The 16514-nt window shown below is 42.2% G+C and overlaps 4 protein-coding genes across 6 annotated transcripts in view; 2 read left to right on the top strand and 2 right to left on the bottom strand.

Moving 5' to 3' along the window:
- LOC113426549 (major histocompatibility complex class I-related protein 1-like) overlaps window positions 1-16514 on the top strand; it is a 405199-nt gene that overhangs the window by 245810 nt on the left and 142875 nt on the right. The window lies entirely within an intron of this gene.
- LOC113429845 (antigen peptide transporter 2-like) overlaps window positions 1-16514 on the top strand; it is a 127831-nt gene that overhangs the window by 54349 nt on the left and 56968 nt on the right. The window lies entirely within an intron of this gene.
- The window catches only part of LOC113428434 (class I histocompatibility antigen, F10 alpha chain-like), an 86877-nt gene that overhangs the window by 31683 nt on the left and 38680 nt on the right, over window positions 1-16514 (bottom strand). The gene's annotated exons all lie outside the window — the stretch shown is intronic.
- LOC113429724 (antigen peptide transporter 2-like) overlaps window positions 725-16514 on the bottom strand; it is a 28240-nt gene continuing 12450 nt past the window's right edge. Inside the window, exons 4-8 of the mRNA XM_087952853.1 lie at window positions 9611-9741; window positions 8405-8610; window positions 7161-7358; window positions 1218-1346; window positions 725-946 (exon numbers count right to left, since the gene is read on the bottom strand). Coding sequence (XP_087808979.1) covers window positions 725-946; window positions 1218-1346; window positions 7161-7358; window positions 8405-8610; window positions 9611-9741 — 886 coding nt within the window. The remainder of the gene's footprint in view (window positions 947-1217; window positions 1347-7160; window positions 7359-8404; window positions 8611-9610; window positions 9742-16514) is intronic.

Raw genomic sequence — 16514 nt, 5'->3', positions numbered from 1 at the left:
GTCCTTTGATATTTCCAGGCCAGCCCTGTGGACCTGATTTAAGCACCCTGCGGGCTGGATCCAGCCCGTGGGCCTTGAGTTGGACACCCCGGTTTAGAGAGAGCTGCAAAGCACTGTGAAGTGGTATATAAGTTGTCATGCCCCGGTGGAGACTGACTCTGAGGAAGAGGAGGTACAGCCAACAGGGAGTGGAAGTGTGGGTCCAGAGGTGGTGGAGGAGGCTGGGGAAGGGCAGGGGCCGGCTGAGCAATCAGAGGAGGATCCAGGCCCATTCCCTATCCATCCTAGGGCACGCAGGGAGGAGAGGATCAGGGAAATGTGTGGTCTACTCGGGAGGAGAGGGCCATGATCCTCCTCATGGGTTGGCAGCTGTGTGCGCTGTATAAGAGTTTGCAACTGCGTGTTCACAGAAGCTGGATTCAAATTAGTGCTTTCCTTAGATGAGATTTATCTTTGTTGGCGTTCTTCCCATGGACTCTCCCCGGTTATCTTCCTGGAATGTGTGATTAATTATCTTGGTTTGCCTTGGGACTCTCATCAATGCGGTTTGTTTTTGGTTTCCTTTTGCTTCATTATCTACTTTTTGAATTTAAACTGTGACTAATAAAACAGCGAAGCTAAGTTGAAGGCATTACAAGACCTTAATTCATGTTTTAGTTTTTGTGTTATTTTTGAGACACTACGGGTCATCACATAAGTCTAAGTGCTAGTGCAACTGCTAGTGTCATGCAAAGACTTCCAACTTCCCGTAAAGTACCTTCAGGACCTGGATCTCGGGGCGGGAGGGATAGCAGAAGGAAACATTTTGGAAGGAGACACGTCCGTGGAGGGATTCTTTAGACAGCGTCCCTTCTGTGCGGACAGACGGCTCCCGGTCAAGGTATTCAAAGACTTTCTCTGCAGCGCCCACATTGCTCAGGGCATCCCCGTAAGTGTAAATCAGGGTCTGCGGGGGGGAAAGGAAGGAGGAGCAACGTTAAGACACGAGAGCATCTGCAACGGGAGGAAGGCAGCCGGGTTGACATGAGGGGTCCTTGGGGCCCCCTGAGCTTGCTTGTTTTCTTGCAGGCGGTTCATTAGCCAAACTAGGCAGCATCACCAGTGCTGTCACCTAATTTGGGTAATGAAATGTCTACGAGAAGGTAAGCAAGTTCAGAGAGCCCCAACCTGAAGTGCTAGAGAAAAAAAAACATGTTCAAATCTAAGTGTTCACCGACCTGTACATACCACCCCACATTTGTCTGGTAGAGGATGAAAGAGACCAGGTTTCCTCCGGTCATGAGGCCGGTGTGGATCTGCTGGTAACCACAGTAGAGCAGGATCAGCTTCATGATCAACTGGAGAACCTGGAGTGGGAGAAAAACGGAAGGCAGTGGCTGAGTACCTTACCTCTGTCTCATGCCATGATGTCTTCTACTTCTTCTGGGTGGGCCGAGTGGGCTATGTGAGTCAATGCAGAGCCCCTTTTGTTTCGATAGGAAAAATTTTGGGAGGACCCGGGGCGTGGCACAAAGGCAACACAGTCAGATAACTACAAAGGCAACACTCTTATGAGTCCCTTTATTAGCTCCAACTTTGCCCCCAATGTCCAGCTGGCTGGAGAAAAACTCCTAGGAACAGCCTTTGACTGCAGAAAATTAAGTCCAAAACATGGTCAACACAAACTGTAACTTAAAGTCCAAACAAGCCAAACTGAAGTAATTAGTTTGGCAGGGCAGGAGCAAGAATTTCAGACTTGAAGACATGGCAAAACTCACACAGTTGGGAAGACGCCAGGAACAGATAAGCCACGACAACACAGGATAAAGTCACGCTTGCTCCCAACTGTCTACCGCACGTAACCTGCCTTTGTTATCAACTGTCTTCCCAGCTGTGGCTAATGAAGGGAATCAGGGCCCTTTCCTCCACCGTAAGCCATGCAACCCACATTGCTCTCTTCTCCGTTCCTCCCTGCGTGCCCTAAGATGAAGAGGAGGTGGGCCTGGATCTTCCTCTGAACTCCCTCTCCCTTGTTCTATGTCTCCCCTGTTTTGCCCAGCCGGATTCTGCCCTTCCCCAGCCTCCTCCACAGCCAACGGAGCCACACTCCCACTCCTTTTCAGCTGTTCGGCTTCCTCCTCAGATACAGACTCTGACAGGGGCATTACACATTTTTTTCTCTCCCTCTCTACAAAAGGTGAATGTTCCGTAAGCTGGGCAATACATCAGAAAAGGCATAACTTCTGGGCCTTACCAACTGGCATACCCTAGGTAGGGGTCCCCAACTCTTGGGCTGCGGCCCACTACCAGGCTGTGGTCTGTTTGAAACTGGGCCACAGGAGAAATGGGCAAGCACAAGTGCATGAAGCTCCATTTGCACAAGGGAGGGCAAGCAACTACACCTTGTAGTAGCCCAGACAGGAGATCACAACAGTGTAGATCTCAGTGTAGTGTAGATAGTTTATTAAAAACTAGCAGGGTACCCATGCTTCGCTACAAAACTATGTGATTCTCCAGAGTATAAGATGCACCTTAGTTTGGGGGGAGGAAAATAAGGGGAAAAATTGTGCCTCTGCCTACCAGCATCCATCGGAATATTCCTCTGGCTAGTGTCCTGTCAGTGTATGAGAGAGTTGAGGGCTGTTTGGAAACTGAAACAGTATTTGTTGTACAAGCAAGGAGACAGCAAGGAGCCTGGGCATGGCTTAGCTCAACTGTTCTGTACCAAAGCTGCTTCCTGCTGCAAAACTAAAACTGAAAGTGAAACTCTTCTCCTCTGCTTGTGTTTCCCTTATATTTGGCAACTGGCAGTTGGAACAGATTTCTTTTCAGGTGGGGAGGGGGAGTAGAACTCCTTAGCATCAGAGTGTGTTAATAATAATATAGCAAATACTAATGCTCTGATGGTCATTTTGAAAAATCCTTTCCTAGTGAGCACCTAAAAGCCAAGAGGAACATATGTGCCAAATTTCAAGTTTGTAGGCTTGATGGTTCTGGGGATTTTGTGATGATGTGCGAGTGGTATTTCACTTCTATAGATAGATAGATAGATAGATGATAGATAGATAGATAGATAGATAGATAGATAGATAGATAGATAGATAGATAGATAGATATTTAAAATAGAAAACAGATCTCTGGTTAAGGTTCATTTCTGCACTAACTGAACTGATTGCATGAGTTGAAGACATTTATAATTCACAATACCTTTTTTATATATAAGCTATTCCTTTGTAAAATAAAAGTCTCCCTGCCCCTAAATACTGAAGGGAGATACAAAAAAAAAAAAAAACTATTGTCAAGTGTCCATTTCTATGTGTCTATTGAGTCTGGGTCAATTTGGTAAAATTGGAGGAAGAAACATCAATAACCTGTGCCATGCTAAGGATATAATCTAATAACCAAAAAGGCAAGGGATCTGCAAGACCTAGTAATAAAAGTGAAAGAGCATAATGGAAAACTTGGCACTAAAATTAAATATAAAGAAGACCAAACTAATGGCAACAGGTGGAAAAATAGGACAATGAAGATATTGAAGAGGTAGACAGCTTCTGCCTTTTGGGATCATCCAGCAATATTAAAGGAATGAATGGCAAATTAAAAAATAAAATACAGGTAGTTCTCAACTTATGACTACAATCGACCCCAAAATTGTAGTTGTTAAGTGAAACACTTTAGTGAATTTTACCCCATTTTATTACCTTTTGTTCCACAGATACTAAGTGAATCACTGCAATTAATGATCCAGTTGTGAATGGGGAAGCTTCCCTGTTGACTTTGCTTGTAAGAAAATCATAAAAGATGCTCAAGTGATCCCTGCCACCATCATCAATACGAGCATCTGAACATTGATCACATGACCATGGGGATATGGCAACGGTCATAAGTGTGAAAAACGATCATACTTTTTTCAGTGCCATTGTAACTTTGAATGGTCACTAAATGAACTGTTCTAAGTCGAAGACTACCTGTCTACACTCCAGACTAGCACTTGATAATGAACAGAAAAGATATTCAAATACCATGATGTGTCCATACCTACAAAGGTCAGAATTGGGCAAGCCATGGTATTTTCCCCCATGTGATTTTTCTATGGAAGTGAAAATTGGACTTTAAAGAAGCAGGATAGGAAGAGTATTGATGCTTTTAAAATGTGTTGTCAGAGAAGACTCCCGACAGCCAAGAAAACAAGCCAATGAGTCATTCAACAAATTAAACCTTGACTTCTCACTCAAGGCATGTGTCAAGGAATTGCGCTGCAGTTTGTCCAGATGAAGTCGGAGACGCTGACACAACCTTGTAGTCTTTTCTATAAATATAAATATATGTTCAAATCTACACTATGATTGGTTGCTGTTAAGGATAAAGGGGAAATTCCTCTTTTTCTCCGCCTTTTTTTCTTCTGTGTTTTCTGTATATTGTTTTAGATTTACCTCATGATATTGCTGTGTTCCCAAAAAGGAAGAACATAAGATAGTCAGGGACACAGGAATATCATGAGGTAAATCTAAAACAGTACACAGAACAGGCAGAAGAAAAAGGCGGGGAAAAAGGGAAACTCCCCTCTTTATACTTACAGCAACCAATCATAGTGTAGATTGCCTCATGCATGAGTCAGCGCTCTGTCTAACTAATCTAACTGTGTGTTCTGGCCTATTGTATACTTTACTGTTCTTCAAGCAGCTGAGAGCCTCCAGCCATCGGGGGAACCACAGGGTTGATTTCCACAGCTTCCACTTTCCCAGGGAAATTTCTTCTGACTTAGAAAACACTCTAAGTATAAAACTGTGGAGAATCTGTAGCAGACCTAGAAAGGAATGCTAAAAGCAAGATGCCATCTTTCCACCGGAAGTCTACTTTACTGTTCCAGCTACTAAATTCAATATCCAAACACATGAATGACTAGGCCCAAATTATCCTACTTCAGACACCTTATGGAAAGACCCAGCTTTCTGGGACAGGCTCCAATGCTGGGAAACGTGGAAGGAAAGAGAAGAACAGGACAACCAATAGCAAGGTGGACGGATTCAGTTACAGAGATGATGAGTGCAGCACTGAGACACTTGTCAGAACACGATAAATCATTCTGAAGAAAATCTGTGTGGCAATTAGGATTTAAAAGACCATTTGATGACACATAATCAATGCGGGTATTGATGATTCAAAGAAATGTTGGAAGTTAAAACCCACCTCTCCTAGGAAAATGAAATATTTTAGGATATGCTAAAAAGGCAGAATATTTCCCCTAAAAAGAGTAGAAACTTAGAAGCAGAAACTCACCTCAGAAGCAGAAACTCACCCCACCTTTATTAATGGGTGGGCCATAAGGCCTGGGCCATAATATTTTACATAACAAAGATCTACTCCAGGGAGAGTTATAATAGGAATTGCCCAAAGTCCTTTCATTACATCATCATCCAGCAAGGCTCAACCAAGCCTGGGACTCAGGACAGCCTATAAAGTTGCCCCTGCATGGCCCCATGGGAGTCTGACAGCCAATCAGAATACAAGCTCAAATTCAAATCCCAACAGAGGGTATAAAACCAGGCACTCTCGGCATATCAGCCCTCCTTCTTGCCTTCCTTCATTCTTCACCCAAGGCATGTGAACCTGTCCACCATTAAACCATCTTTCCAAGTAGTCACCATGTTTCCAGTGTCTTTCTTCCCCCACTTGGAACTGAACCCAGAAGGATATTTCTTCCAACAGAAAAAAATCCGAGATAGTCATCTTAAACTGGGATTTCACTGGATTGCATATCCACTTGCTGTTTGACCTTTGGCAGTTAAGAGGATTTTAATTGAAAAACATTCTTGATCGGCAAGTCAATGCTAAGGATTGCTATGATACAGAGTACATAAAATCTTGCAAGACTGGGGACAAAGACATAAATTTTTAAAACTTTTCAAGCAAAGTAAGAAAGACTTGGCAATCTCCTAAAAGCACGGGCCATATTTTGAAACTATTTTGTTTTTATTTCGACACCTCTCACAGGAACCCCCACAAGTTGGGAATCTCTCACGTAGAGGACTTTATTCAGGAGTCTCCAACCTTGGCAACTTTAAGACTTGTGGACTGCAACTCCCAGAATTCCTCAGCCAGGATGGCTAGCTTAGAAATTCTGGGAGTTAAAGTCCACAAGCCTTAAAGTTTATTTATTTATTTATTTATTTGATTTGTCAATTGTTTACAAGATAATAAGTACAAGTGTATACATAGTTGTGAATATATGAAATGGGTACATATAAGAAAAATAAAAGAATAAGAGAAACAATAGGACAGGGACGGTAGGCACGTTGGTGCGCTTATGCACGCCCCTACAGACCTCTTAGGAAAGGGGTGAGGTCAATAGTAGACAGTCTAAGGTTAAAGTTTTTGGGGTTTGGGGAAGAGACTACAGAGTCGGGTAGAGTATTCCAGACATTGACCACTCTATTGCTGAAGTCGTATTTCCTGCAATCAAGTTTGGTGCGGTTTACTTTGAGTTTGTATCTGTTGTGTGCTCTTGTGTTGTTATGGTTAAAGCTGAAGTATTCATTGACAGGTAGGACATTGTAATGTATGATTTTATATACCATGCTTAAGTCGGACCGAAGACAGGCGTAATTCGAGGTTTTCTAGTTTTAGAATTTCGAGTCTGGTGGCGTAAGGTATTCTATAACGGGTAGAAGAGTGGAGAACTCTTCTTGTGAAATACTTCTGGACTTTCTCAATTGTGTTAATATCACATACGTGATAAGGATTCCAGACTGATGAACTGTATTCGAGTATTGGTCTAGCAAATGTTTTGTATGCTCTGGTTAGTAGTGAGATATTACCAGAGAAAAAGCAACGTAGGATTAGGTTAACAACTCTTAATGCCTTTTTGGCTATGTAGTTGCAGTGAGCTCTAGCACTTAGATCATTAGAGGTGAGTATTCCCAGGTCCTTTACAGAGCTTGGGTCATCAACAAGATCTTGACTATTCAGCTTGTATTTTATTTTCTGATTTTTTTTACCAATATGTAAGACAGAGCATTTATTTGTTGAGATTTGGAGTTGCCATATGTTAGACCATTCAGATACATAGTCTAGATCTTTTCGAAGGGTAGTAGTATTGTCTGTGGTATTGAACAGCTTTACATCATCAGCGAAGAGAACGCAATTGCCAAGGTTGGAGACCCAAATCCTAGTGGACTTACCCGGACAACAAGTAGGTAAACAATCCTTTCCAAGTCTCTTTGGTTCTTCAGCCGACAGGTGTCCTCTAAGGATGACTCGTAGCGCTGTGACTCCTTCTCCTCAGTGGCAAAGCTGTGTACGGTCTCCATGGATGAAATAACCTCATGTACCACCTCTTCTGAATGGGCCACCGAGTCCTGGATCGCCTTCAGTAAAGCCTTGATGGATCATGAAGGAAGCGGCAAAGTCAGCTTCCTAAAAACTGCCTTGGACCAGGCATCCTGCTGGTGGTGGCATACCCAAGCCATAAGAGGAGACCCCAAAAATTCTTCATGCCACTCCATCCCATTTTATTTCATTTATGTCTCGCATGTGACCAACCGGATGCCAGAGTACAAGCTAAAGAGGGAGATGTACTCTCCCGCTATTATACCGCACTTCCTTCCCACAGCTCACTGGGAATTTCCCCTCCATGCACAGAGGGGAGCTGAAATCCTTCAGGAGGATATTGGAACGTTTGAAAGCAAAAGGGCTGCCTGCCGAGAGGATTTCAGTTCTTCACAGATATTTGCACAGATTTCAACTACCAGCAGGCAGCTCTTTTGCTCCATCTTATAACGACCTGGGAGATTGCAATCAGGAGTTCCAAGATGGCAGCCATTGGGCAAAACAATTGTGTAGACATCTTGCTTCATAACCGCTTCACTCAGTGACCAATTCTGGTCTCAATTGTGATCATAACTTGAGGACAAGTTGTAGGATGCCCATCTGCTTTCTCCCTAATTTTTATTTATTTTTGCCTTCAAACTGGCTTCTTCATCCTTTTTTCCAGCTACTTCTCTGCCTCTCCTTGTAGCTAACAGCATGGAGTGCCCTCATCCTCCTTTTCTACTCTCTTCTCTGAGGACAGGGATAGGGATGCACACACACAATCCCTTTTCTTTCAGCCCAGGAATAGGTGAAACCAGGCTACACAACCAACAACTCATCCTGTTGTACAAGCCACACCGACAATGGAGTGGGTTTTGATCCCATGGCTGCCATCTTGCCTTTTCTGGCCCTCTGGAGATGCCACCGTGTTCTGCGCTGCTCAGCTCCCTTGAAGTCTCTTTTTCTTCTGCTCTCTGGCGTGTTTTTCCTTTCCCTCAGCCAGCCCATTCCCTCCCTCACCCAAGCTGTGGCCCTTTCCCCATGCAATTGGTCTCAGAAACCCAGAAGTGTCCGCCATTCCCTCTAGGCCACCGTCTGCCTCTATGATCCCTACCTGATGACGGACATCATAGACCTTCTGGACGGCCATCATGAGTGGGGTCTCGATCAGCATCAGCAGCGTCAGGCGCCAGGACAGGCTGACCATGAATCCGTAGAGCCCAAGGGTCTTGATCAGGGTGCGCAGGAAGACATTGGTGTTGAGCGGCACCGAGCGGCTCATCATAGTTGTGTCTTTGGAAAGGCGGGAGGCCAGCGCCCCTGTGAGCAAAGAGATATATTGTTCAACAAATGCCAGACTGGCCACACAGGAAGGGAGATTCTAGGGAACAATCCCACCAGGAAGGAGAGGGCCAAAGAGTAGCTATATTCTTACAGCAAGGACAATTTGTAGGTGCTTCATCACTGGAGGTTTTTAAGAAAAGACTTGACAATCACCTATCTGAAATGGTATAGGGTCTCCTGCTTGAGTAGGGGGTTGGACTAGAAGACCTCCCAGGTCCCTTCCAGCTCTATTCTGATTGCTCTTTGTAATGAGTTACCATTCCCACCTAAGTCCAAGCTACTTCCCCTAGGATTTTGGGGTAGCCTCCTATCCAAGGAACACCTGAGCTCCGTTCTCTGAAATCAACCGAGGACTTTCTTCTCTTGGGTCGGTAAAGATTCTCTCCAGCCAATTTCTGGCCATCATGAAAAAGCTGGTGAGAACTTAGATGGCAAACATCTAAGTACCAGGAGAACTCAGAATTGCAGACTGGACTGAAAAGATAGGGAAAAAAGATGGATACTACTTCTCATGGCCGGCAAAGAACCCAAAAAACCCAAAAACCCACGGTTGTGACCATGTTCTCCTCAGGAGCAGCGCTCATCCCAAAGCAAAGCCCAGCTATGGCGTTAGTTCTGCTCAAAAAGCTGACTGATACATGGATGGGAGGCCACCAGGAAATCCCAAGGGTCTGTATGTGTGAGAGAGAGAATGAGAGAGGAGAGAGAGGGTGGAGAGGGAGGGAGGGAAAGAAGGGAAGGGAAAGTGGGGGAGGGAGGGAGAATGAGAGGGAGTGGGAGAGAGAATAGGGAGAGAGGGAGGGAGAAAGGGAGGGAGGGAGAGAATGAGAGGGAGAGATAGGGAAGGAACAGAAAGTGGCACTGGTAAAAGCACTTCCATCTTTTCCCCCAAAATATTAAATGAATGATCTGCATAGTCATCAAAGACAAGCCTCACCTGAGAGAATCTTTGGGACCTGCCTGTTTGGGGCCTCACCTGTTTTCACCTCCTGGAAGAAGGCCAGGTCTTGCCGCACCAGAGAAGAGAAGAGTAAGTTGCGAGTCCGGATGACCATCCGGGAGATGATGAACGTGAAGAGCCCCCCACGGCAGCTGGCAAAGGCGGAGCTAGAAGGGAAGCAGGAAGGGGGATTGGCTCCTGCTCCACCAATGGAAACTGAGTCGCAGCTCCACATATGAGCCCATACTGGATTTGACCCGGGTGCTAAAGGAAAGGCATTTTTACACGAACAGATCCATCCCACTGTAATTAAATTACAGACAGTCCTCGAGTTACAGCAGTTCATTTAGGGACCGTTCAAAGTTACAATGGCACTGAAAAAAGGGACTTACAGTTTCTCACAGTTACAACCGTTGCAGCATCCCTGTGGTCACAGGACCAAAATACAGAAGCTTCGGAAGTGGCTCCTATTTATTTTTTATTATTTTTACTATAGGTAGAAAGAGCAACTATTTCAATGCCTATATAAACAGTGTGTTGTCTGGTTACAATTAGCTTGAGCAATCATCATCATCATCATCATTGCAATGTCCTACCTGTCAATGAATACTTCAGCTTCAACCATAACAACACAAGAGCACACAATAGATACAAACTCAAAGTAAACCGCACCAAACTTGATTGCAGGAAATACGACTTCAGCAACAGAGTGGTCGTCTGGAATACTCTACCCGACTCTGTAGTCTCTTCCCCAAACCCCAAAAACTTTAACCTTAGACTGTCTACTATTGACCTCACCCCCTTCCTAAGAGGTCTGTAGGGGGCGTGCATAAGCGCACCAACGTGCCTACCGTCCCTGTCCTATTGTTTCTCTTATTCTTTTATTTTTCTTATATGTACCCATTTCATGTATTCACAACTATGTATACGCTTATACTTATTATCTTGTAAACAATTGGCAAATCAAATAAATAAATAAATATTCGTTAGTAGTAATCATATAACAGTGCTTTCTCATCATAATATTAATACTTATTAATTATTGCTAATTAATATTAATAGCAAAGATATAGTAATAAGCCATCATAGTAAAATGAATCCTTAAAAGTTCTGTTTCTATTAGTTAGCCAAACGAATCCCATATTTCAAAATATTCAGTGTCTTCCTTCTCTTTAATTCCGAGCATTAGTCTATCCATTTCTGCACATTCTGGTTTTATTTTTATTTTTCTCTTCTCTAGGGATCTCCACGCTCTTCCAATGTTGTGCAAATATAATTCTAGTTAACACATGCAGTATTAAAGACATAGTCCCTTTATTATATTTTCCTGGTATGATACCCAACAGAAATATTGGGACACGTGATCAAAATTCAGATGCTTGGCAACTGACTCCTATTTATGACGGTTGCAGTGTCTCCGGTCATGGGATCCCCTTTTGCGACCTTCTGACCAGCAAAGTTGATGGGGAATCCAGATTCACTTAACATCAGTGTTACTAATTTAACTGTCAGGATTCAGGCGATCGCCCTAATTAAATCATAAGCCTCGAGCCAAACTTCAAAAAAACTTCAAAAGACTTAGTAGGAGCAACAGGCCAGCATGACCTGTATGAAGCCGACTCTGAGACACTAGGACCCTGTCTTCTTCCCCCACCCCCCCTGGATGTATCAGCCTCTCCCATGAAATGGTTCTGACCCAAACCTGGTTCCACGAGAGTAAACACAAGACAAAGATACCAGCACAACCTTTTACGGTTTCATTTACGAATCCTGTTTCTTCATAGATAAAAGGCTGCTTCCAACTAATTAGCTCAGATAAGGAAGAGCCTTGCCAAGTTTTTGCAAGTCTGCCAAGAACAACAGATAAAGTTCCTAAACAATAAATCAAAGAGTCTCAACTCAGATATTCTAACATCCACCAGGCTCGAGTATCAAACTCCTTTGCCTTCTGCAAAGAGCTGCAGTTTCTCAGCTGGCTTTTATCTTCTCAGAGAGGGGCTCCTCAGGGGCCTCTTCATCACTGCTGCCAGCCTCCACAATCTCCAAAGGCCGCGTCCCACTCCCTGATGGTCCTGGCCCTATTCCTGCATCACATGCAGGCCCCTCATCTGAGTCCTCACTCTCCGAGACCTCAGCCATCCGCACACGCTGCTGGCGAACCACAACAGAAACACATTCATGGGCTGGGTGTCATCACTCACATTCTCCAATAAAGGATTTTCGTGGGCAGAATACCCGGTTGCCTAAGTTACAATCTTTGTAAGATCAGCTTGGAATGGGCTTCTGATTTTATTTGCCATCTTTCCCCCCTCCCTCTTTCTCATGGCAACTTGGAAACAGGCTGTGATGATGCGGGGCGTGGCACAAAAATAACAAAGTCACCAAAGTAGTAGATAAATTCCCCTTAATGCCTACAACTTGGCCCCCAATGTCCAGTTATCCTTGGCTGGAGATTAAACTCTTCCAAAAAATAGTCTACAAGGGGAAGAAATGCAGTCCGAACCCAAAGTAAACTTAATTAGAAATAAAAAAACCAACACAAACCACACTGAAGTAATTAACACGACAGGCCAGAATGATAAATTGCAGACTTCCAAAAGATAACACTGTTAGTGTTTTGGGGATAAACCCCTAGCAGAGTATGCAGCAGCAGTCAAGCCAGGCAGCCAAATGAGAGAGGAAGGGTTTTAGAGTATACACACACTGAACACAAACACTGTTTGTAGTTTAAATAGTTTTTTTAATCCAGTTAGAGTTTAAGCATTGTCAATCAGTCCGTATGTCATTCACAATATATCCATTCAGTAAGACTCACTAACTCAGTCCAGATAATAGTCCTTACTATATCTTTATCAGCCGATAAAGATATCTTCTCCTCCGATGCCTTTCTCCAGAGGATAACGCTGGATATTCAGTAGAATGATCAAACAGTAGACAGTCGCAGTAAAACAGTAGTAAACAGTTGTATCCAGCAGTAAACAGCAAACGGTAAACAGTAAAACAGTAGGCAGTAGGCAATAGGCAGCAGTAAGCAGCAAGCTTTCTCCTGCTTCCTCTTATTGCAGTTTCTAACCGCACCCTTAATTGGCTAATTACATGCAGTGTGGTGCTTAAAGTTACAAATACTTAAACTATGATACCTTAGTTTATATATTTATCCACCCAAACCTTGTTGGGTATCAATGTTATACCTAACATTCTCCCCTTTTGGGTGATATAAATATATAATACCTTTACAATCTAACCCCATAGTTTTCACAACTCTCTTGGTGCTTCCTGGCACCTTGGGCTTTTGTAAAATTATCAGCTACATTGTCCTCCGACATGCAGTACTCCAGCTGTATCATTTTACTTCTCACAGATTGTCTAACGTTTAGGTACCTTAAATCTGTATGCTTGCTCCTAGTTTTGACTGCAATATTTGTGGCCATTTGAATTGCTGCCTGATTATCTTCATGTATAATTATAGGATAATTCACAGTTATGCCTATATCATTCATCATTTGCTTATACATAATCAATTCTGTACATAATAGCGATAAACAGGAGAATTCTGCCTCCATAGTTGACAAACTTACATGCTGTTGTCTTATTGACTTCCAACCTATTAATGTCTTACCCAGCATTATGGCTGTTCCTGAAGTCGACTTTCTTGTGTCTCTTTCTGATGCAAAACTAGCATCAGCATAAGCACTCAGAATTAGATCACCTTTTGGCTCTAGATACAATGAATAATTCATTGTCTTTTTAAGATATCTTAATATTCTTTTAGCTGCAATCCAGTGTCTTTCACTTGGTGCAGAATTGAAACGAGCTAACTGATTCACACTGTACGATATGTCTGGTCTAGACCAATTGCTAATATAAGACAAACTACCAATTAATGATTGATAAATTACCTTATCAAATCCGGGCTTTGTGCATCAGTGTTGCTAAACTCCTGACTCATTGGAGTCTTAGCCGGCTTACAAAGCACCATTTTATAATCTATTAGCAATTTGCATATCTTATCTTCCTGAGATATCTTAAAACCCTTCTGTGTTTTCTGTATATTTAAACCGAGATATTTTTTTATCTCCCCTAATTGCTTTATCTTTATTTTCTTTTCTAATGATGCTATTATTTTATTGGCCTCATCATTAGTTTCAGTAATCAATGCAATATCATCAGTGAACAATAATAATAATGATATTTTCCCATTTGTCTCCCTCTTAAATAGACATGGATCGGCTAACCCAGCTCTGAATCCTATATTGTTTAGTTCCTTTACAATATACTGGTTCCATTCATAGCCTGATTGTTTAAGACCATAGAGGCTTTTTTTTAACAACCAACAATCATTATTATCTATTATTTCACTTTTTAATTCCAACAGGTTTTTTCATATATATAGTGTGTCTTAATGGGGCGTGCAAGTAAGCGGTTTCCACATCTAGGTGGTTAATTATATATTTTTGCTAGCTGCCCACACTAAAGCTGCCCTCAAGGTTGCTGCCTTAAGACTAGGTGCAAACACCTCATCATAGTCATTGGCATTCTGTCTAAAACCTTGGGCTACCAATCGTGCCTTATGGATTATATTTCCATCTTTATCAGATTTTACCTTAAATATCCATTTGCAGCCAATGGACTTCATATCTACAGGTAATCTCGCATTCTCATATACTTTCATATTCTTTAATGAGTTCAGTTCCTTATTCATTGCTGCATACCAACTTTCCTTATCCTTAGTAGGATACATTTTTATTTCATCTACAGTACATGGAACTCTATTAATCTGGCACACTGTGTTAGCCTGGTACCTATCAGGCGGTCTAGATATTCGTGTAGTTCTTCTGGGAATTACAGGGCTTGCAGGAGGACTTTTTGAACTACTACCTGTTCATCTTCCTCATCCTGCTCAGCTATTGGATCTATTTCTTCCTTTATGGGCTCTATTTCTTCCTGTATTTCTCTCTTTACTTTATTCTTAAAGTTACAGGGATAATTAATGGGATTTCTATATGATTCAATAATTACTTCTTTATTGGTATCCTGTTCTAACTTCTCCCATCCTACGTGCTCTAGAAATTGGGCACTAGCACTACATAACACCTTAGATGTGCCTTTCTCCCAAAATCTATATGCCCTATGGTTTGCCTGGTAACCAACGAAGAAAAATCGTTTAGCTCTGTGTTGCCCTTTATGCCTGAGTTGTTTAGGGATATGCACCCATGCTGGTGCACCAAATGTGTGCAGGTAACTTAGGTCAGGTTTCCTGCCGTGCCACTTGGTGAATGGTATTTCACCTGTCGTTGTGTTAACAACGTTGTTCAATATGTTATTAGCACACATTGTAGCCTCCCTCCACAAAGAATCAGGTAATCCAGAATCAGTTAACATTGTTCTAACCATTGCCTGTAGTGTTTGGCCTCTTCTCTCTATGAATGCGTTGTGTTCTGGCCTGTATGGTGCAGACTTTTTGTGCTCTATTCCAGCTACCTTTAGTCTGTTCTGGAATTTGTTGTTAACAAATTCCATACCATTATCTGTCACCAGGGTTATCAGTTGCCGTTTAGTCTTTCTTTCTGCAAATTTAAGCCAGTTGAAAAAATGTTTATATGTTTCAGTTTTGCTCTTCATTAAGTAGCAAAACCCATATCTAGAATAGTGGTCCATAATGCTCAGTATATATCGAGCACCCCCCCATACTGGGTTTCTTTGGACCTATGATGTCTGCAAATATCACTTCTAAAGGTTCTTTGGTTTTGAAACCATTTAACCTATTTGCAGGAAATACTTTGCTCTTATCTTCACAGCAAACATTACAACGCAAATATTTATCACAAGGTTTTAACCTTATTCCATCAGATAACTCTACTGTACGTTTTAGCATTTTAAAATTTACATGCCCCAAACGCCTATGCAATAAATGGATACATTCATTATGAGGCTTTATATTGTTAAATACAGTCTGTGCCTCCCCTTTCTTACTATCATCTAAGACGTATAACGTTCCATTTAAAGCTGCAGTTACCCTTTTTTATCCTTCTCAATTATGCAATTATTATTTTTAAATGTAATTACATAACCTAGTTTGGTTAATACCCTTACAGAAAGCAAGTTGAACTTTAGTTGCGGTACATACAACATTTTTATATCCTGATTTATGTACGGACAATGTGCAGTACCTTCTCCTTTCGCTTTCAGGTTCCAGCCATTAGCAAGTGATATATGTTGAGAGCTTGTAGACATTTTTACAAATTTTGTCTTATCTCTCATGATGCAGTGGGATGCACCACTGTCCACCACCCATAAATCATTCTTCACATCACAGTTGCTAAACATGGTTAGTTCAAAGGCTTTCTTGGGCTTTTTTACATTCTGGCTTTTTCCTTTTTGCAAAAACTTGCCAAATGTCCTCTTCCTCCACAATTAAAACACTTTTTAATTGTGTATGCCGTCGAAGATAAATTCTCTTCTTCCGGGTGCTTTCCTTTACTAAGCTGGTTTTTATCAAGCTTTGCAGATAATTTCTCTTCTTTCTTAGATTTATCATCTCTCAGCTGGTCACGTTCACACCTTCTTCTGGCTTCTTCTAGTAGCCTGCCTGTAATCTCGGTTAATGAGAGGCTATCCTTAGGCAATACTTCCAACGAAGTCACATAGTCATCATAGCTTTGATCTAATGAAGATAATATAATGTATACTTGTTGCAGCTCATTAAAGATAAGCTCTTTTTCTTGTAATTCTTGAAAAATGCTCTTCATACAGTTTAAATGAGCTAACATGTCTCCATTCCTTTGAAGATGTGTTCGAAACAGCTTCCGTGTAAGATTTATATGTGCTCCTACACTGTCCCAAACATATATCTTCCTGAGGTTCTCCCAGCAGTTTGCAGCATTTTCTTCTCCACGAATATGGACAAGCTGCTGGTCACAGAGAGTCAGTCCTATGATGC

The sequence above is a fragment of the Notechis scutatus genome, chromosome 2 (assembly GCF_049901735.1).
Source record: "Notechis scutatus isolate UNSWTSFEM ecotype Mainland chromosome 2, rNotScu1.2, whole genome shotgun sequence".
NCBI lineage: Eukaryota > Metazoa > Chordata > Lepidosauria > Squamata > Elapidae > Notechis > Notechis scutatus.
This window is presented reverse-complemented; position numbering and strand designations above follow the sequence as displayed.